Genomic DNA, 22,209 nt, shown 5'->3' with positions numbered 1-22,209 from the left:
CGGATGTCATCATCTGCATTACTGGCATCATCCGGTGTAGGAGCTGACTCATGTTCAGATCTAACCTGTGAAAGTCTCGTAGAAAAGTCTTCCTGTTGAAACATTAAAAGCAATGTCAGGGAACGATAGTATAACATAAATGAAAAATTAGTAACAGTACTAGTGTTATTTGCTTACATGAGTCTTCCGAGATCTTTCATCAACAAATTGATTAGTTCCCTTCCGAACATGAGTCTGTGCAAAGACCTCATCCACATGGACCGCCCGTCCTAGAGCCTGTGCCTGTAACATAATTAAGAATTACAAGCGTACATATGAAATAGAATATACATAACTTATGTATGAAAGAAAAAGTTATGTAATGAGATTATACCATACGAATGGCATGCTCATGAATGGTGATCGACCCACCAGTATGCAGGGTGCCACCCCTTTCAGATGCTCTGTTCCGCTGGGCTTTGGCACACTTATTGCGGAACTCTACTGTATTCCAATGGGCTAGTAAAGAGTTCCAAATTTTTTCACCCAGCCAGTTAGGGCGCTGTCCTGCATTGCGGGCATCCCTAAAGATCTCTGATAGCCGATGAGATGCTTTCATGTGGAAATTTCTGTGTATCTGAGTTTCATGTTCAGGTTTCCACTGCACCTTCATTTGTAACATTAAAGAGAACAAACATTGATTACAAAACATACTAAAATAAGACGGACATTAGTGTAATAGATTGCTCACCTGAAAGCGCTGCCAGAATGGCTTTCTATCGTCATCAAGTATTGCTCCCCAAGTAGGCCATGGACTTAAAAACTATTGCTTAATTAAACGTGTGATGGCCTGGGAAGCAACCCTAGATGGAATAAACCTGCATAACAAAATTTATTTCAATTACAATATGGTTTAAACATCAAATGATATCAACAGATTATAAACTTACCCTTTACCATAGGGCTCAATCCATGGTCGATCATGGAGGGGCGGGTCAAGACCTTCACCTTCACCACTTGAATCTGGATCAACAAGTGGTGTGACAGTCTCAGAAGGAGGTACAGAAGATGAGGAAGGTATAGAAGTAGGGTCAGGGAGAGGAGTGGGGGTGGCAATAACAGGAGGAGGAAGAGGGTCTGCTGCAGGGGTAGTAAAAGGGTGTGCTGCAGGAGGAGGAGAAGGGTCTACTGTAGGGGTAGTAGAAGGGTGTGCTGCAGGAGGAGGAGAAGGGTGTAGGAGGCTGTATAATAGGGGTAGGAGGAGGCCCCACAGATGATGTACTACCTGCAGCAGTGGTAGGTAGTCTAGTAGGCACCCTAAGTACATACTTTGGTGCTTGCCGTTGCCTCTTTGTAGGCCTTGCTACCCCTTTTCCTTTATCAGGACGCTCTGAACCTTGTCTTGTCATTACTGCATTCAAATGGTTACAAATAAAGTGAAAAAATATAAATGAATAAAGAAGGATCAATTGTTTTTAAAGTCAATGTATAATTAATTGCATACAACTATAAGATGGTATTTTAGATAACGATAATGAAATGATAGTCCAATTTGCTACAATAGATGTTCAACATTCAATCATCGTCATCATGATCATCATCTTCATCTTCATCTTCATCATCGTCTTCATCATCATCATCTTCTTCTTCTTCATTGTCATCATCATCATCATCTTCTTGTTCTTGTTCTTCTTCATCATCTTCTTCTTGTTCTTCCTCTTGTTCTTCATCACCTTGTATTGTTGCTTCTAATTCATCTCCATCACCATCAGGGTCGACCAATGCGGTTATACGTTCAACTTCGATAATTTCTTGTGGTTGTGACATTTGGTTAAGTTGGTAGGCTACATCTTCCTCAACTTCATTTGAGTCTATGCGACCTCTAGGCTTCGTTTGTATTGCTACGGCCCAACCACGCTTGTCAATATTGCGAGGTATAGGCATATATGTATTTTACTATTTAATATGAAGGCAATATATGCTGCCAACTTATTTCAGCTTAGAAATAATGCAGATTGATTGAGTGCAGTCAGTTATATTGTTATACAAGTTGTGTCTCATAACAAAAAAGCACCTACAAATGTCCCTCATCCTTGAAGGATTGAAAATGATTCTCATAGTTCACATTTATTTCGTGATTTAAGAGAAGCTTCACCAAATGATTCAGTGAAGAAAAAGCAAGGAATTTCTTCCTGTGATCAGGCTGAGAGGTGCACTTTGAAGGATGATACTACAAAAAACAGTTGCATTGGTTGGTAGCAGTGGCTGTGGAAAGAGCACTGTTATTTCCCTGGTTAACAGATTTTATGATCCCTCAAGAGGTCAGTTTAAATAATCTTCCACTATCTCTTTTACTCTAACTATCTCAATAATTTCTGTTATTTTATTTTCTTAGTTCTACGTTTATATAAGGGATAATCTAATATAGTGTCATAACCTTCTGCCACACTGGAGTCTAATATTAATTTTTAGTTCCAGTGTTCAATGTGTTAAGAAAAAAGAAACACGAAGTACAATGGTCAAAGAAATTTGTTAAAGCTGCAAAGGTTATTATACCTTGCAGCAGTGAAGTTTTTTTTTCAAAATAGAAAAGGCCATGTCAGAGATGGACTTTTAGGGAAGCTCATGGTCCACAAATCTCTGAACTATAAACTCATAGGTGCTCCATGTCCATCAAATAGTAGGTAGCATAAGCTTTGAGTTCCCTTATAAAGTCATGCATTAAAAAAACAGTGTAAATATGGCCTAGCAAGAAGGAATAACCTAAGCATTTTCAGCCAAAAGAAAAACAGAAAAAGGATAATAGTAGCAACATCATTGGATAGAAAGACCCACTTCAAGGGTGCCTGTGTTACATCTCTTTCTACAGTCTCTTTAAAGTTAATGTGCAACTTTTTTAATAGTGAGTGGGCCAACATGTTTTCTGTGTTGAACAAGAAAAAAAAATTGATCTTTGATTATAATTCCTCTCAGGCACTTGGTAATGAGAGTCAGAAACTGGTATCTGTTGGGGGCTCTGGCACTTTGGCACTAGAAATTTCACACTTGGAGGACTCTACCTTGAAGGTTGGAAAACTTTCTATCGAGCAGAGGAAGGAAAAGATTCATAGATACATGAAGAAGAGAAATGAAAGAAACTTCAGGAAGAAAATCAAGGTACTCTATCTCAATAACAACACTAACAAACAAAGTTGAAATCTTATGTTATGTTACATGAATTCCAATTATTGCATCAAGTCAAAATTCAACTAATGATGCAGTTTTCTTTTTTAAAAAATGCAGTATGCTTGCACCAAAACTTTGGCAGATAGCAGGCCACGGGTCAGAGGAAGGTTTGCAAAGAATGATGACTTTGGAGACAGCCATAGACAAGGAAGTAGCAACCATGAAGAAGATGATGAAGAGGTAAACTTGTCCATAAGGAAAACAAAATCAATTTTTTCATACACTAAGATTAATTGTGCAAGAGTTCAAAAGTATGTATCTAGAAAACTTAACAAAAAATAACTTTTACCAATTAACTTATTCATAACAGAACTTCAGTTTATGCAGAAATTTGTTTTGAATTTTCTTTCCTGCAAGTGTTCATAGAGAGGACTTTTTCCAAACAGTTTGAAGAATAGAAGAAATTCCCTATGACTTTGCCTTTTCAATTATTTGATGGCAAAATTCCTTGATGCCATATTCCTTCCATTCTGTACTTGCAGATAATTGTGAAAGAAGATGATGATTTGGTCGATTCCTCAGATATCTTTGCACATATCAGTGGGGTGAACTCTTTCAAATGCAACTATTCCATTCAGTCCTTGATTTGAATTAACTGATATAGTTTGAATAGTGAAAGCTTATCTATATTTAGCTTCTGTATATTAATTTTGGCAGGACTCTTTTCCATCATTTGATGGTTTGAGGAAACTGAATAATAGGGTCCAAATAAATATACCAATAAATGAAGTGACTTAGGAACATACAGAGATTACAAACTGTACACAGTTTTGCAGATATTGTCTTTTTCATCAAGTTGTAACAGAACATCAAGTTGTTTTAATCAACCAAGAAAATCCAAGTTTCCCCTCCCCAACATCATGTAATCATGTAATGTAATCATCTCATGTACAGAAAGCTTTAAGTGATGTACAATTTCATATGAAATCATCAAGAAGTAGAAGCATCCACAGCACTAAAACAGGAACTTGTAAATGCAGTTAACTATAGCAGTGGAAGTTAGCAAACCTGATAAAAAGCTCCACAGCACCCTTTGCAATGGCAGCCCCAGCCCAAGTAGACCACCACTTAAAGCATCACCCACAACACGTCACCACCGCAATGCCCTCCTCACGTTATCCACCAAGCACGACCCCTGCTGCCACAACCACAATCCAATATACAATGACTTGCAAGGATTTGCAAGAAATTGGAAGCACGAAAACAAATATCAATCAATTACCGAGCAAGCCCAAAACCTAAAATTCACATGAACACAACACTAACCTTAATGCAATCCTAACGGCAACACCGACCCAATCACCGTCCACGAACCGTCCTCACAACCGTCCTCACACCGTCAATGACAACTGGTGTCCCGCCTCACTAACACGACCGAAGGAAGGATGACGCAGTTACGCACACCCTGACAACATCCGTGAGCACACTGACACAACACCTGAGGAGAGGATTCGCACGGAGAGGGATAAAGGGTTTGGTCGACGAGCTCGAAATGGGAGAGGGAAAACAGAAGTTTTGGTTTTAATTCACCCTCATACATACCGACGGCCTAAGACCCTCGGTATTTAAAATCACCACTTAATTACCGAATGCCTCCAAGACCTTCGGTAATACTCTAAATGGCCGTCGGTAAAACACTTTTACCGAAGGACGTTAGGCCGTTTGTAAATACCCTTCGGTAATACGCCAATTTCTTGTAGTGCCACGTGCTCACTGATCTGCTGTATTCTCTGTCTGCCACGTTGGATGTTTAATGGTTTGAATTGAGTTTAAGTTAGTTAATTACGTTGTTCATTGAAATCAGATATAGGGTTCACAATTTGTGAAATTAAATTTTTGAATTGGGGGAAAATTAGTTTTACTCGAAGCATTGTAGTGGAAACCTTTCAGAGGAAGCATTGTATCTTGGTGGTCCTTGCGGTGGTGGTTGCGGTGGTCGTGAAAGTCAAGCGTTAAGACACAAGACGTATAGGTAAGTTAAGCTTTTTTTTCTGTTTGGGTTATGTTATGGTTTTTCCAATTTGTGCGTAAAGCGTTGATGTCTGAATGTAGGTCTAGAAATGGTTTTCAACATTTGTTTGCATCACATGGGGAAGTTTGTTAGTAATAAGGGGCTACAATATGTTGGAGGAGAGATACACGTGATCAAAGGACTTGATCCGGATCGTTGGTCGTATTTTGAAGCAGTTGGAATAGTTAAAGAATTTAAGTATGATGCAGACTTCAAACTTTGGTGGAAGGGGTCCAAACAAAGGCTGATGAATAATGTGAGATTATTGAGTGATGATAGTGAAGCACTGTACTTGGCTAATTATGCAGAGGAGAATAAGGAAGAGGTAGAAATCTATGTTCAACATGTTCCTAGTGAGGCAGTGGAAGTTCACTTTCTTAGTTGTGGTGAAGTGGGTGAGGAAGTGAAAGAGGGTGATGTTGAAAAAGGAAACATAGACACGGAAGAAGTGGTTCCCAAAGTGGATGAGATTGTACAAGAGGGTGAAATGGGTCTAGAAGAGGGTGAGGAAGAATGTGATGGTGGTCATGAACAGCAAGAGGTTCAAATGGGTGAGGAAGAATAAGAGTTTGGTGGTGGTCATGAACAGGTAGAGGTTCAAATGAGTGAGGAAGAAGAAGAGTGTGATGGTGGGGAAGAACATATAGAGGTTGTAATGGGTGAGGAAGAAGAAGAGTGTGATGGTGATGATGAACATGAAGAGGTTGAAATGGGTGAGGAAGAAGAAGAACAGGTTGTTGTTCGTCATGAATATGATTATCTTGGGGAAGAAGAGGAAGGTGGGAATGTTGTTGAGGGGGAAGTAGAAGCTTCGGCTGAAGAATGTATGGATGACAGTGAAGAGGACAGAATGGCTAATGAAGATGATGGGTTTGATGTTGAGAATGATAGGGTGGACCAATTTTGGAGAAACATTAATCCAGTTTTGGATAGGTGGAATAGATTGAAAAAGAAGAAGAAATGTGTGACTAGGAGAGGCAATGTTGGGGAAGGTTCATTTATAGTGAATGAAGAAGTTGGAGATCATGACATGAATGAACAATACAATAGTGATGAATTGGATTCAAATGTAGAGAGTGATGAGGATGTGAGGAAGTCAAAGGGGAAGTTTAAAAAGTATAGAAAAGATGATATGAACAAGAACTTCAGATTTGAATTGGGGATGGAGTTCTGTTCTTTAAAGGAATTTAAAAATGCACTATTGGAGCATATAGTGTATTAAATGGAAAAGAGGTTAAGTTTGTAAAGAATGACCTCAACAGAGTAAGGGCAGTTTGTAAAAACAAATGTGGTTTTCTGATTATGGCTAGCAAGGTAGGAGGCAAGCAAACATTTAGGGTGAAAACCTTGGTTGCACGACACAGTTGTGGAAGGGTCTTTGGAAACAAAAGTGCAAATGTGAACTGGATTGCACAAGTTTTAGTAGATAGGTTTGTAAATGTGGCTAACATGACAGTCAACCAAATAATTGATGACATTAAGAAGTCATTCAATGTTGGAATAACTCCTTGGAAAGCTGGAAAGGCCAAGCAAATTGCCTTGGATTCTTTGGTTGGTGATGGAGAGCGACAATACGGTCGTGTATATGATTATGTGGGTGAATTGGTAAGAGTGAAGGCTGGAACATTTAAAATTAAAGTCAATCAACCCCAACCAAGTTTGCCTCCAAGATTTGGCTCATTCTATATGTGTTTAGAGGGCTGTAAGCAAGGCTTCTTAGGAAGTTGCAGGCCCTTCATAGGGGTAGATGGTTGTCATCTGAAGACAACATATGGGGGTCAGTTGTTGGTGGCAATGGGCAGAGACCCGAATGACCAATATTTCCCACTAGCTTTTGCTGTGGTTGAAAATGAATGCAAAGAGAGTTGGAGATGGTTTTTGACACTACTACTGGATGATATTGGAGGCATTGATTGTCAACGTTGGGTTTTCATCTCTGATCAACAAAAGGTATCTAAATTTAAATATTTCCCTATTTTACTATTGAGTAGGACCTTTTCTGATTTATAGGGACTAATGACAAACTTTTATGATTTACAGGGACTAATGACAGTTTTTGATGATATATTGGAAGGAGTGGAACATAGATTGTGCTTAAGGCACTTGTATAACAATTACAAGAAGAAGTTTGGTGGAGGAGTGCTTATTAGAGATCTTATGATGGGGGCTGCGAAGGCCACATTTAAACAGGATTGGGAAAAGAAAATGGGTGAGTTGTCCAAAGTTAACATTGATGCTTACAATTGGTTGCTAGCTATTCCAACTAATCGTTGGTGTAAACATGCATTTAGTAGTTATCCTAGATGCGATGTCTTGTTAAATAATTTGTCTGAGTCATTTAATAGTACAATTTTACTAGCTAGAGACAAACCTATCATAACTATGATGGAATGGATTAGAACTTACATTATGAGGAGGTTTGCATCACTTAGAGAAAAAACAAAGACATATACAGGCGTTGTGATGCCTAAACCACGAAATAGGCTTGATGGGGAAGTTGAGAAGAGTGGAAATTGGATTCCAACTTGGGCAGGGGCTGCAAAATTTGAAGTCACTCACGGGTTTACTATGGATAAATTTGTAGTTGACCTAAGTAACCATTCATGTAGTTGTTACTTTTGGGATTTGGTAGGAATTCCTTGCAGGCACGCTGTGGCTGCCATCAATTACAAACTAGAAAACCCTGAAGACTATGTACATCCTTATTACAAGAGAGAGGCTTATGAGACTTGTTATGGCCCTGAAATTGTTCCAATCAATGGACAACAATTGTGGTCAACTTCTGAATCTGGTTCCCTACTGCCTCCAATTTATAAAACACCCCCTGGGAGGCCTAAAAAACTAAGAAGAAGGGAGGCTGATGAATATGTGACTCATACAAAATTGTCAAGGACGAATGTTGTTATGAAGTGTAGCAGTTGCAATGAATTTGGTCATAATGTAAGAACATGTAAAATGGGAAAGAAAAAGGTACAAAATCAATGTTTTACAACTTCACTTATTTACACATTCAAACTTATTTACACTATGACAATTGCAATGTTGCTTACTTCCATTTACAGAACACAAGGGCCACTTCAACTGTAGGAGGATCTGGCAGCACAAGGGCCACTTCCAGTGCAGGAGGTTCTCAACCAGAACCAGCTCCATCATCTTCACAAGGAGGACCAACATCAACAAGGCCAAGAACAAGTGGTAGTGGAGCAGGAGCTACATCAAGTCACCAAGGAGGAGGAACATCAAAACGGGGAAGAAGAAGCGGCAGTGGAGCAGGACCTGTATCAAGGCACCCAGGCGGAAGCAGAACATCCTCACGACTAGCTGCACAACATCTAGGGTCCCAAGCTAGTACCAATTGAAGATTTATTATAGCCAACCCTTTATTTTAATGACAATTTTGTAAGTCACAGTGACCCAGGGAACAATAGTAGTAGTGGGTACAGTGATTGGTGTGATTGCTTTTAATATTTTTTGTTGTGGAAAGGGACCACTAAACTTATCTTATTTAATACTCTGGGACCACTTCATATTATATCGTGCTTTGTGTTGTATTCCATCTTTGCATAATGTGCCAAGGTAACTTTATTTATTCCAACTCCACATTTACAGACACTCTGCTTCACTTTCTTATGATGTGAACTCTTTTCTTTATTAACATATATCAATATACTAGTAACACTGGAATGTTAAAGGGAAAACAAACAACAACCACAATTTCCAGACAAACCTCATTTTATTAATCCATAATTCTTAATTACAATTCATCTTTAACAAAAACATAATACAAAAGAAAATTGTTAACGCCCATGACAAGACAAACAACAATAACATCATTTTCACAACTTTCTTCTCTTCTTATAATTTCCTTTTCAACTTGTCGTTCTTCTTCCTTAGATCCAATACAAGCTTTTCATTTTCCAAACACATTTGAAATTCTTCACGTTTTCTTTCATAGCTTCCTTCAGCTTCAGAAACTCCTTCATCATGCCATTCAAAGTAATTACAACTTGAATTACTCTGCAATCAAAACAACACAAGATTAATTCAAATTTCAGCAAATGAAATGAAATATTTAATCACTTACTGCCCAATTTCTACATCTATAAAACAATCTTCCTTTGTTCTTCACAGTAGTGGCCTTCAAAACCAACAATGTTTCACCACAACCACACAATTTAGAAGGTAACCGTGAAGATGATCCACAACTTTGCGACTTAGACGAACCAATTGACCTTCGCGTCCAACCATTTCCTCCAATGTCACCTTTCATTTCACTACAAGAAAGCAATCCCTTCATCAGCTTTACTGCCCACAAAAAACCCTATATCCCAAATCCTCATATTCATACGAAGAACAGAAGAAGACCAAAACCAAAACATATGAACTTACCTCCTCAAGAACACCAACTCCAACCTTCACGTGTACCCAAGTTCTTTGCCCCCAACTGCAGCGACGAAGAAGAACCCAACTTCTTCAAATCTGATTTATAAAACATCACGAAGTGGTTAAGTAACTTAAACTCAGTTCAAACCATTAAACATCCAACGTGGCAGACAGAGAATACAGCAGATCAATGAGCACGTGGCAACGCCGTTTGCCACATCCACTGAAACTTAACACCGTCCAATTTTAAGGACTATTAATCAGAGTTTCAAAACAATAAGGACTAAAAACCATCAAAGTTCTGAGTAGGGACTAAAACCAAAATCGCTTGATAGTTCAGGGACTAAAAACATATTTAACCCTTCTTTATATACATCAAACAGAGTTATTTAATAATATTAAAATTGTAGTTAAATATATTTTTAGTTTTTAATTTACTTTTAAAATAAATGTTTATTTATTTTATCACTGTACTTTATAAAAAGTATGTAAAATATCCTTCTTAAAAAAAAATATGTAAAATATTTTTCATGAGACAGACAAAACTTTACACTAACTATAGTATAACCTTGATACTTTTTGTAAAAGGTATTTTTGCATGACTTTAATAAAGTTTTTGGTCAAAAAATATGTATAAATTTAGTTTAAGAATGATTGGATGCACTAAAACTAATACATTTACACAATTATCTTGTGAATGAATCATTTGTGTTGACCTAATTTAGAATACAATTTTCTTCTTCCACCATATGATTGTTTCACATTTATGGATATAATTAATAAATATTTAAATTATTTTGCAAATTCAAAAATATATTTTGAATTATACATTGCAATAAAAATTATTATTTATTTATTTTAATCATAATTAAATTTTAAAAGTCAAATAATTCATAGTTATTATATTTAATATTAGTGATTAATTTGTGAATTTGAATAATTTATGGATTATATATTTCTGTCCAGATCTATAGTCCATTAAACCTTGACAGTTTGATATTATTTTTACTATTTCAATTTTATTTAGTTAATTTTTATAAAAAAAATCATTGAAAAGGTATACATGATATTATTAAATATTCAATATTTAGAAAGAAATGATAATGGTATAAATTTAAATTAAATTACCAAATATATGATAATGGTATAAATTTAAATTAAATTACCAAATATATGATAATGGTATAAATTTAAATTAAATTACCAAATATGTATTAGACATTAAAATAGTGAAACTCGATTATACAAAACTATTTATATTAAAATCGTTTAATATTAAAATAGTCCAGTTTTACTATTTTTAATTTCCTACAACTCCTAAAATGTCATTTCCTAGATTTTTACAATTGATCGAGATACATCATGATTATTTAATAATTATTAATTATTCATTAATGGAAAAGAAAAGAACTTAATTTCCATAAAATCATTAATAATTTGATAATAAAAAATCAAATGCATGTAATTAATGTAAACCGTTAATTTAAAATAAAATATGTTAGAGTGATGCATTGGAAGTATTAGCGTGAATTGAGGGGTGAATTAAGTTGTTATTGTAAATATATGCCTTTAATAATTTTCTCTTAATTTTAATTTTCTTAGCGAATAACTAAAACAATAATAAAAAGTAAGTAGGAGAGAAAATTGCACAAATAATTTTATTTTGATTTAGATCACAAGGATCTTATGTCCAATTGTTAATCCTAGATAGAGATTAACTTTTCGTTATCACAAAACTAATAAAATTTTACAATCACATAGAAAGATAAGTTTAAGGGTTTAGAAAACATCTTTCTTGTTACCACGTGATGAAACTCATTTCTCCTAAAAGGTTGAATGCTTCTCGATGCATCAACACTTCCTTTTAATCTTCAGGATGACAGATTTCACTTAACAATAACAACACTCAATCACAATTCTAGTGAAAGTTCTCACTCTATGCCAACATCAAGTTCTCAAAGTCAAATCACAAGGGTTACACAAACCCTAAGTCATACTTTTCACATTTTAAACAAACAGATAGATGTTGTTCATGTTTTTGAACGAGTCTAATACCAATATATAAAGATCTCACTCAAAGACATCTGAAAAACCTTTTGTTAGGTTTTTCTCGCATGATAATCGATTATCTAAATAAGGTAATCGATTATATATTTAATGAATGAACAATGGCAAACAACATGCTCAAAAACTCTCAACTGCTTAATTTAAAAAAAGACAATCAACATGCAACGTAATACTTAAACACGTTTGTTCAATCTAATAACAGAACTTTATTTGTTTCAGTTTTTCAAAATTAAAACCCAATCAATAAATAGGAAACCTAATCAAAATTTTGACCGAAAATTAAGACCTATCGAATCATTAAACCTAAATTAAATTTCAAACATTTTATTCTTGTTCTCTTTTTCTTTCACATTCATTTCCATCCTCAATGTAAACATAAATGAATATAACTTTGTGACAATACGGCTACATCTTCATTATGGTAAAAAAATTTACTTTATAAAACAAGGAGGAAAGGATGTTTAGGAGTTTAATTCAATTTAATTTATATTTTGTTGGATAATATGGATATAAATTTGACCCAATAATTTTGTTTATTTATTTTGTAGTCCACTAACAGACTTATACAATATCTAGCAAATTTTTTAAAATTAATTTAAAAATATATTAACTGATACGGGGCTACCGTGAGTTGACTGAGACATTAGAACCTTGGAAAGAATGGTAATTTATTTTTGGTTAATCTATATTATTGTCTAATTCTGACCCTAAAGGAGAAAACTTTCTCAAAAGTTTATAGAAGTATGATTTTAATCTATCAAAATTTTCTGTTTAAAAACTAGGAAATTTTAAAAGTGTTATTTTAGTTTCTCAAATTTAGAATTGCACGCAGAGAACAGTTGCCAGAGTTAACCATCACAATTAATCGACCATGAAAAAAAAAAAGATATTAAAATCTCAAACTCCAAGAGAAATAATCATACTGCAAGCAATCACGAGTGCAATTTCAATGCTAACTATCCACAGATATACATCTACTGTGTATAAATATAAATAACTAAACAAAATTGTATTTTAGCAAATAAGGAAAAATGATAATATAAGTAAAACTATAATGGCTATTCCCCTGCTAATGTGCTACTGAAATGATTCTCTTTGCTAACACATGATAAGTAGTTTATAGCCAAAGTATTTGCTGACATGTATGGTGAGATGCATCCCTGAACCTGAAAATAAGTCATTTTTTGTATAAGAAGAAACATACATTTCTTAATCATGAATTCCAGTCAGCAATAATAATAATTATCGTGTTAAATATCTGCTCGTCTATTAGCTGCCATCAGCAATAAAGAATAAACCTACTAATATAAATAACTGAACACATTCTATGATAGGTCCTTACAATCAAGAACCTATAGAAACCCAGTAACACCCACTCACACTGAATAACCTCCTTGTATTACCAAAGAATCAAGAGTACAAGATACACTGTGTGCCCGAGAGCTTAACCTCCCTCCAAAGAACTACAAGAGTTCCCGCCAAACAATAACACTCCAAAACTCCCTTCTCTCACCAACCAACCCACCCCTTTTATACTGACTTACCTAACTTCCAGGCAGTTAGGCTGGGTAATGTTTCTTCTTCTACTAGATACAATTAGTTCCCTAACATTCTAGCAACTAGTAGAAAAGGCTGAGACAACAGAAAGAAAGCAGATTGAATGAACTTCAACATATTATCTTTCATTTCTATAATATTATGTTAAGAAGAAAGAAAAAGCATGTAAAACAATATCTTGCCTGCAACAAACAAGAGGGAATTTGAATATAACCCTGTAGCAAGAGGTTGACCTTTTCCAAGGAACTATGTGACACATAGAGCACACCTTTTACTGTGTCAATGCCCCTCACGATCCCTGAAACATAAGAAATCAAGATATGTTAAAAAATGAATTGCTTAGAATTATCAAAATGCATAACTACTCAACTAGAACAATAGCCTTTTTGATTTGTGACAGTCATATTCTTATTTTATTTTTTCTCTTCAACATCTTTGGAAGCATGATATCCTAGATAGGTAGAGATCTCTCCAGATATACTACAGTTCATATGTCATTGCAAAGCTGAGACAGTGGTAAACTTCTCACAACCAATAGACAGATATACAAGACAAGCTAACTCACAAATGCACATTTAGTTCACAATACTTTTGTCTTACAAAATTTGAAATTGGTTAAGTTCAATAATACCATTTCTTTCAAATAGCATTACCATTTTGTTTACAAGGCATTTGATGTTTTCAAGACTTGTAAAACATTGAATGGGCATTTTCAGGTAGTTTGCTTTACTATTGCAACCTTATTAGCTTCTTAATCCAAAATTTCAATGCTGCAGAAGTATTTCAGTAAAAAATTATCCGCCGTTTCAGAACAGAACATAATGAAACACATCAAATTCAGGAAGTTAGTCAAATGACCTACCAAGGCCAAAACAGTAAATTTTCAGGTCCTTCAAAATCAACAGCTAAGACAACAATAGTAGCATTCAGACTGAAGAATATTTCAGAGCTTGGGACCTACAAAGATACTGGTAGATCATTAAAATTAAAAATAAAATAAAAATGGACCGAATGCATCAAAAACCAAAACTCATTAACGGCAACTCATTCACAAGACACCATTGTTGTGGTGCCTGTGAAGGTTTAGATATGCAACTTTAACTTCAAAATCATAAAAGTAACAAGGTAGCGACCACACTGAGGTGTGGTATGACTCATAATCAGAACAGGTACCAAGCAAAATTTAAGCCAACCTCACAATGAAGATGCCTCATCTTTATGCTTGCAATGGGAACTTCATAAGGACAGTGAGAGGCCAAGGCATGTGCAAGTTCCTTCATAGTAGAAATATTTGAATCACTAGAAAAGCACTGTCTGAAATAAGCCATTATTCGTAAATCGCGTAGGGGACGAGCATCCTTCTGAAAAAGTACCCTGGGGAACAAATAAGGATATTATATGTTACTTAAAGCATAAAAGTGGTAATTAAAAGGCCAAACTAGCAGCTGCAATTGATAACAACTTTCAATCAGATTTGAACTTACGATCTATTTAATGAATCCTGACGAGCTGAATTTATCTCCATTAGGTTAATTGTTCCATCTGGTCTTCATCAAACCAGAATTCTCCAGCAGGTAGATTCTTATTTTCACTGGATGTGCTTATCTTAACTACATGTGTTGGAGAAATATATTTCAACATGTCCACTAATACATCATAACCAACCCCTGCAATGCCAGAGAAACCAAGGAACAACCATAATAGAGTACATATCACTACAATTCTAGGCAAGAAATAGTTTCAAGTACAAATGCAGGATTAACAAGAATCAGACTAACAGCTGAAAAAAGTGAGCTTACCTTTCACCCAGCCAGAAGTATTCACAATAAGAGGCAACTTGATATTACAAGGATTTTCTCCTTTCACAGAGATGCCATACTCCTTTTGGTAATAATCATAAATGGCAAAGACATAATTTAAGTATGTTGATGGATCTCTTTTACAAGAAACGTCACCAAGGAAAAGACACCTGTTGCAGAAAAAAATGACAGATAGCCAGCAAGTCCATCACCTGTTTAATCATGGAATACCCAAATACAGGGTTGAACACAGATCCAAGGCACAAAATATGTCATCCAACTCTGTTTACAAAAAATTTCACAGCAATCACAAATGACCCCAATCCCAACCACTCCATTCCCTAAAAAGAGACACAGAATAATGCCTGGGACCCTAGACTTTTACAGCTTCCTAAGAAAAATGAACAATCATGTACAAGACAAAATCATATGAAAAATGTCAATGTATAATATTTTTTCTATTTTTGTATGACAGAGAGATCTGTTGTCAATGCATAAAATATTAGTGTAGCAGATAACAAGAAAAAATATCATTCAAACAAAATTGAATAATATAGGCAAAAGTGTACCCAATGTTCTTCCAGAACATCAATAATAAATATTGGTTCAGCTTCATATTTTAACATAAGATTTGATTGCTCATATATCCTCAGGTCCCGAATATCATTCCTCAATGCACGAACACAACGCAATAACTCTAATGCTGTATGCCTAATTTGACTATCAACAGAACTAAGGAATATGAGGCCAACTGCATCAATTTCGGATGCACGAAACTCAATTGCTTCGCCTGATTGTTGAATGGAAGACTTTCTCAATCTCTCAGTTTCATGCCCTAAAGATGTTGCATCGGCATCAAGTAGTATCCTATCATCTATTAGACAAGATCTCCAAAAGCGCATGAGTTCCAATAGGCATCCTAACGATGTTTGAATGAGAAGAGGAAATTCATCAGGAAGTTTTAATATGAAATTGGCCATTCCCTTCATTACAGCAAATCGACGATGGGGTAGGTACTTCACAATTCGGTTTAGCACTTGCACTGCTTCTTCTCGAACACTAGAGTCAATACTTATGCCATGTTGTGGTATTATTTCAGTAATTTTATCAGTTCGCCCAACTTCTTCTATTAGATCTGGGATGCACTTCAGCACAGACCGGAATAGATACCCTTGAGACTTTTCCTTGGTTACAGCATCTACAAAAGAATTCTTATGGTGTCATCATGATGGCAAGCAGAAATTCAATACTAAACTAATTAACAAAATGCACATTTCAACTTCAAAAAATTAAAAACTGCAAATACAAAGAAATTCCCATCCTATACAAATAAATAGTTTTTATAGTTTCAATACTATAGAGGTTTGATTCAGCTTTTAAACTGTAATTCTTATACTTAAACACCTTCAATCCAGCTAGAATATAATAGAAGTAATTACCTATTGTGGTACGTGATGATGTCACAAGTGCTTGACTATAAGTTTTATGGCATGACCTTAATATAGACTCAATTGCAGCTTTCACTTTTGGAATATAGTGGCCAATATCAGGACCTGCTCATTCAACAAAATTGTCATTACTGAAGAAAATAAAGCTCTGAAAATGTACTTCAATTAAACATAACAATGTACAATTATTCTAGGCATGTAATTAATTATACCTTTAAATATTTCCAAACCAAAATGCTTACTTGAAGGTGACATGACAATGGCAAGCAATGCACGAAGACCAATAACCTTTGCTTCACTGGGACTGTCTTGCTTGAGTAATTCTAGTATCATATGGTTCATGGTAAAATCAAGGTTATGTTCAGCTATAGTTACACAGAATTCAACCAGTTTATCATGTTGAACATCCTGAGTAAGCAATCCTTTTCTTAGAACTGCTAAAAGTTGCCAAGTTACACAGCAATCAGAATACAGGGTTGAACACAGATCCAAGGCACAAAATGTCATCCAACTCTGTTTACAAAAAATTTCACAGCAATCAGAAATGACCCCAATCCCAACCACTCCATTCCCTAAAAAGAGACACAGAATAATGCCTGGGACCCTAGACTTTTACAGCTTCCTAAGAAAAATGAACAATCATGTACAAGACAAAATCATATGAAAAATGTCAAAGTATAATATTTTTTCTATTTTTGTATGACACAGAGATCTGTTGTCAAGATCGGTTCTACTTAATCCAGAAGCATGAAATACACATCGGTAGCAATCATCTTGACATAACTGACGATCTGGAAATACAACATGCCAAAACTTTACACACTCCAATTAACATCAATACTGAATAGATGTTAAATGCTGTCACAAATCAGCAGCCTTGTCAAATGTTTCAAAGATTCAAAGTAACATAACAAAAATTAAAAAAACACAGTTTCAGCTCCCAAATTATTGAGATGAGATAGCACCATACCTCTCTGGTGTTTTCAGGCATGGAACTGTCAAATCTAAAATAATTAAAAAAAAATGAATAATTTTGAAATAAATTGCAAAATACTTTTTTTGCAAAAATTAAGACAGTGAATCACAAACCAACTGGAGTTACTTTGTGAACAATGGTTAGTGATAGAAAAGAAGGAGGAGTAAACTCAGGTTGGCCAACATCAGTATCCAGATAAGCTACTTTGGTGTATTTCTGCAAGAGGATATTTAGGAGATAGCGGGAAAAGTTCGTCTTCCCACAATTTTTGGCACCATATATAAAAATAATAGGAGGTGTTGAACTCCAAGAAATGGATTCTGCAGCCTCTGACCATTGTTCCGGAATGTATATCCTGTGAAGGAGAAGAATCCATCTCTTTCTCTCTGTAAAATTGCAAGACAGCTTTTATTGGGCAGTTTCTTTTTTGCCCGTGAGACATGCAAATTTCCAAATGGCACAATCTCAAAATTAGTTTTAAAACCAACATTCCTCAAAAAAAAATTTAAAAACTTTCTTCTCCAAAATTTGTATTTAAAAACCAACATTGATTTTTTAGACAAGATTCAATCCTAAAAGTGGTTTTAATATAATTTCACAAAATCGCCAACAAAACTAATTTTAAATCAAATTTACATTTCAAACTCTGATTAAAACAGATGCTCAATGTGAGCCTAAGAGTCAGATGACTTGCAAAATATCTAGCTGTCCAGGTTAAAACTACATGGAATTAGGGCATTTGGTAGAAGAAAAGGTTTTTCAAAGAAATTCAACCAAAAATTAAATTAACAAGTCACTGCACATCCAACTAGAGACCTTACAAGCATCTATACTTATTCCAAATCTTAACAAAAAGATAAAAAAGAAACCTATGAAACCAAAACGAACCTCTATTCAATATTCACAAAAAGGCTAAGCTAAGTGTTGACACATGGTGATTTATGAAACTGAATGCCAAGACAAATAAAAGAAACCAAGAAAGCTCTATGCAACAAGTCTTTCGGTAGTTGCAAGGCTAATCTAAATTCTAAACACAAGATGATTCACGAAAATCACAAAGTTTACATCAAAATCACTTTTTGCATGATCTTAAGTTGTTCCATTAAGAAGAAATAAAAACAAAATAAGTTTCACCAAATTTTAAAATTAATTAATGCATAAAAGAATCAAATCAATCCTGAATAGTAAATGTGCTTCAGAGGAAAAATCAGTTTAAAAAAAAAATTAACCTCAATCGGAGGAGCAACGTCAGCCACAAAGGTTGCGGGAAGAAGAATTAACAAAATTATTGAAATTTAAAAAAATAATTTTTAACAATTGTATTCTAAGTTAAAATTAACAAAAGAATTTGTCAAGTTTAAATGTTCACTTAATATTTAATAACGCGTATAAAGAGGGGTGAAATTTCAATTTCTTTTTTTTAATAAATGTCAAATTCTATTTGAATTAACTCCTTAAATTTTTTATTTTTTAAAATTTTGTCACCAAAACAATTTATTTTACTTTAAGGATTTTCAAATTAATCAACTAAATAAATTATTTTTTAAATTGCTTCTTCCAATGTCGTATAATTGAAAGATAATTATTTGTAACGCCATTTTTTTGAGTAACGATATTTTAATATTTAAAGTTTTTACCTATGCACCATTTTTTTTATTTATTTTTGGTTATAAATATAAAAATTTCATTTCTTTATAATTATTTTATCTTTTACAACGAATTGTTAAATGATTATTTTGGATTTCAAAGAAAAAAATTGTTGGTCGAGGAAACTAACAATTTGACAATTCCTAACCAAGTAAAATAATCATACAAAGTAAATTTTTTATATTTATAAAAAAAGGAAAGATAGTTTAAAATAGGGTTAAATATATTTTTTTTCTTAAGTATCACACGATTTGTGTTTAGTCCCGAAACTTTGTTGGTTTTTAGCTTGAAAACTTCGTTCGTCTCTTCCGGTAGAGCCTAGCCTCCATCGGACTAGCCGTCGTGCCGGACCTTCCGCTCAGTCCAAGGCGTCGCCGACGACACCAATCGTCACTGAGACCGTTGTCGACCGTGGCGTCGATTTCTCCCTCCTTGCCTTTTCTCCATGCATGAGAGAGAAGATCTCTCGTTCCTCCGCCAATCGTCGTCTGAGAGAGCCCAGCCTCTGTGAGCCATAAACCAGGATGGTCACCGCCGATGCCATCCTCGACAACTGGTCAGAGTATCAAGTCACTGTGACAAGCATTTCTATTGAGTTTTTTCGCCCCTTTTTCACCTTTAAATAATTTATATTTTTCAGGACATATTAAATGCTCTAAGAATTCCCCATGCACTCGTTCTTGAAAGAAGCTTTAACAGACCAAATTTGAAGTATGAAGTAATTGGCAAAACAAAGGAACTACTAAAGAAGCTCGTACAGCTACTAATTAATCGCTTCAGGAATCAGTGTGGAATTGTTTGCTGCCTTTCAAAAAGTGAATGTGTTGAGGTCTCTAAATTTTTAAATGAGAAATGCAAGATCAAAACAGTGTATTACCATGCTGGCTTGGCTGCCCGGTAGAGAATAGCTATTCTTCATCGTTATGAATATTTGTCAATGCATTTACCCATTGTCTTAGCTTTTGTTTTGCTGCACAACTTTTCCCTTCTCCTTGGTTCATTTTTAATGTCTCCCCTTACCCGTCTGAGCACCCCTTTTTGTACCACTTCATAGTATTGTTAGGACATGCCTTTTAATGTTTATTTTTTTTCCTTTCTTCTCTATTCCTCTAGAGTGGTTGGAATGAAAGCAAAACTCTGATTTTTGGTCTTTACTGCTGCTTAATTCAGTCATTCAATAAATGAACACCTAGTGCTAATTTGTTCTAAGCATAGAAAGGATTGCTGTAATTTTTTTTATTTTACTCCAGCATTTAAATTGATTTTCTGTTTGTATACAATTAGATCTTTGCTAATAAGACCTTCAACACCCTTGTTCATGCTATGCAAAGTGCTATTTGCAAAAGCTTTTTATTTTTCCTTCTGGGTGAAAAGTTATGTTTTTCTCTGGTTCGGGTTAAATTGCTTCATTTATTGAACGCACTTGCTTCTGATTCAAACAAGGATTTTGGCAATGAGTTCATTTTTTTTAAGTATTGATTTTATAATGTAATGTTCCTGATTGAGGGGATGCTTAAGCTGAAAGCGATTTGATTTTAGTGTTGTCCTTTATTTTCAAGGCTTTATCTTATTTTCCAAGTTGACCTGGCATGTGTGCAAGAATCACTGAACCAATTAAATCTGGGACTAGAGATCCAAGACTTGGAGTTGGTAAACAAGAAGAAGATGATTTCTTTACTGCAGAAGAAAATATCTAGAGAAAAAAACTTGATGTTGAGTTGAGGAGACAGAAGAACATGTGAAGAAGCGGGAGGTATGATTTATCATTCCTTTGTAGTTGGTCTTAGTGCAAAACCCACATAGTAGTATCGAGTTGATGTTTATATTTTCTCAACCTGTACCCCCTCATAGCAGAAGGCTGCATATAGCATATATGCATGTCTTTTGACCGGATTGGTAGGTCATAAGGAACCATAAGTTTGGAAGGTCTTGAGAATTTCCTGCAGTTTTTATTACCTGGTGGCTTCTTCTGCCTGCTATGAAAATTCAGGTGTTGGCTGAACTTGAGCAAAAAATTCAAACTGAAGTGAAAGAAATCCGAAAGGTGTTTTATTGTGATCTTTGCAACAAGCAATACAAATTAGCTTTGGAATTTGAAGCACACTTGAGCTCTTATGATCACAATCACAGAAAGGTAAGCAGTTTAACTAATAGTAACTTGGCTCTGCTTTTGTTGATTTGATTTCCAAATTATCTCATTTTTTCTCTCGTGATGCTAAATCCTTGTTGTTAACTATAGCGATTCAAACAAATGAAGGAAATGCATGGTGGTGGTAGTCAAGATGATAGGCAAAAGTGAGAACAACAGCGTCAAGACAAATAAATGGCAAAGTTTGCTCAAATGTATCCATTTTCTCCTGTGTCCATTTATTTTTATTCCCTTTCTTCCCTTCTTGGTTTTATTATGGGTGGGTGGCCATGGGTCAATATTCTATTTTTAATCGACTTTCTCTCGTGTCATCTTGATTTTTGGTTTTCTTACTATAAGTGTTGATGCTCAAAAGCAGCAACGCCTTCAATTGCAACAAGATTCTGGATCAGAACAGTGTCCTCTAGAACTGCTACTGCACTTATAGATCAGGAGCAGAGAATACTTTGAAATTTGGGTTTTCGTCTAAAGGCAGTGGTTCCAAGGTGGTTGGCGAAGGAACGAGAAAGCTTTTCTCTCGCGCAAATAAAAGGCAAGGAGGGAGAAATTGACACTGCGATCGACAACAGTTCTGGTGATGATTGGTGTCGCGAGCAACGCCTTGGACTGAGCGAAAGGTCCAACACGACGGCTGGTCCGATGGAGGAAAGAGTCTGCCGGAGAAGACAAACAAAGTTCTCAAGCACAAGTAACGTGGCAAAGAACGAGGAGGCAAGCTGGGCATAGGCTCGCCGTTTGCCACATCTACTAAAAGTTAACGTCATCCAATTCTAAGGACGAATAGTAAGAGTTTTAAAACTATGAAGACTAAAAACCATTAAAGTTTCGAGTAGGGACTAAACCCAAAATCGTGTGATACTTAAGGGACGAAAAACATATTTAACCCTTTGAAATATTACGACTAGCTACAAATTTAATTGGTGAATTTATTATATTTTATTTGCCAAAGCCATACAATCTTCCAATTT

At 35.1% G+C, this 22,209-nt stretch overlaps 3 protein-coding genes and 2 pseudogenes across 3 annotated transcripts; 3 read left to right on the top strand and 2 right to left on the bottom strand.

Annotated features, from left to right (window-relative positions):
* Positions 1–498: 498 nt before the first annotated feature.
* Positions 499–1,388, bottom strand: LOC128193688 (proline-rich receptor-like protein kinase PERK8). The gene is made up of 3 exons (XM_052867762.1): positions 1,309–1,388; positions 982–1,220; positions 499–563 (listed from the first exon to the last, which is right to left on the bottom strand). Exons 1-3 carry the CDS (start codon positions 1,386–1,388, stop codon positions 499–501), a joined length of 384 nt encoding a protein of 127 aa, XP_052723722.1.
* Positions 1,389–2,895: 1,507 nt separating this feature from the next.
* LOC108344540 (zinc finger protein CONSTANS-LIKE 3) lies at positions 2,896–3,962 on the top strand. The gene is made up of 3 exons (XM_017582972.2): positions 2,896–3,135; positions 3,262–3,384; positions 3,687–3,962. Exons 1-3 carry the CDS (start codon positions 2,896–2,898, stop codon positions 3,792–3,794), a joined length of 471 nt encoding a protein of 156 aa, XP_017438461.1. The 3' UTR covers positions 3,795–3,962.
* A 2,555-nt stretch (positions 3,963–6,517) lies between these two features.
* LOC108344539 (uncharacterized) lies at positions 6,518–8,536 on the top strand. Its single transcript, XM_052867761.1, has 3 exons — positions 6,518–7,165; positions 7,256–8,185; positions 8,303–8,536. Exons 1-3 carry the CDS (start codon positions 6,518–6,520, stop codon positions 8,534–8,536), a joined length of 1,812 nt encoding a protein of 603 aa, XP_052723721.1.
* Positions 8,537–12,554: 4,018 nt separating this feature from the next.
* LOC128193389 (polynucleotide 5'-hydroxyl-kinase NOL9-like) lies at positions 12,555–17,853 on the bottom strand (annotated as a pseudogene).
* A 2,699-nt stretch (positions 17,854–20,552) lies between these two features.
* LOC108345436 (uncharacterized) lies at positions 20,553–22,009 on the top strand (annotated as a pseudogene).
* Positions 22,010–22,209: the final 200 nt, after the last annotated feature.

Source organism: Vigna angularis, chromosome 8 (assembly GCF_016808095.1).
Source record: "Vigna angularis cultivar LongXiaoDou No.4 chromosome 8, ASM1680809v1, whole genome shotgun sequence".
In the NCBI taxonomy this organism is placed as follows: domain Eukaryota; kingdom Viridiplantae; phylum Streptophyta; class Magnoliopsida; order Fabales; family Fabaceae; genus Vigna; species Vigna angularis.
Note: the sequence above shows the minus strand (reverse complement) of the source record. Positions and strands in the feature narration are given on the sequence as shown.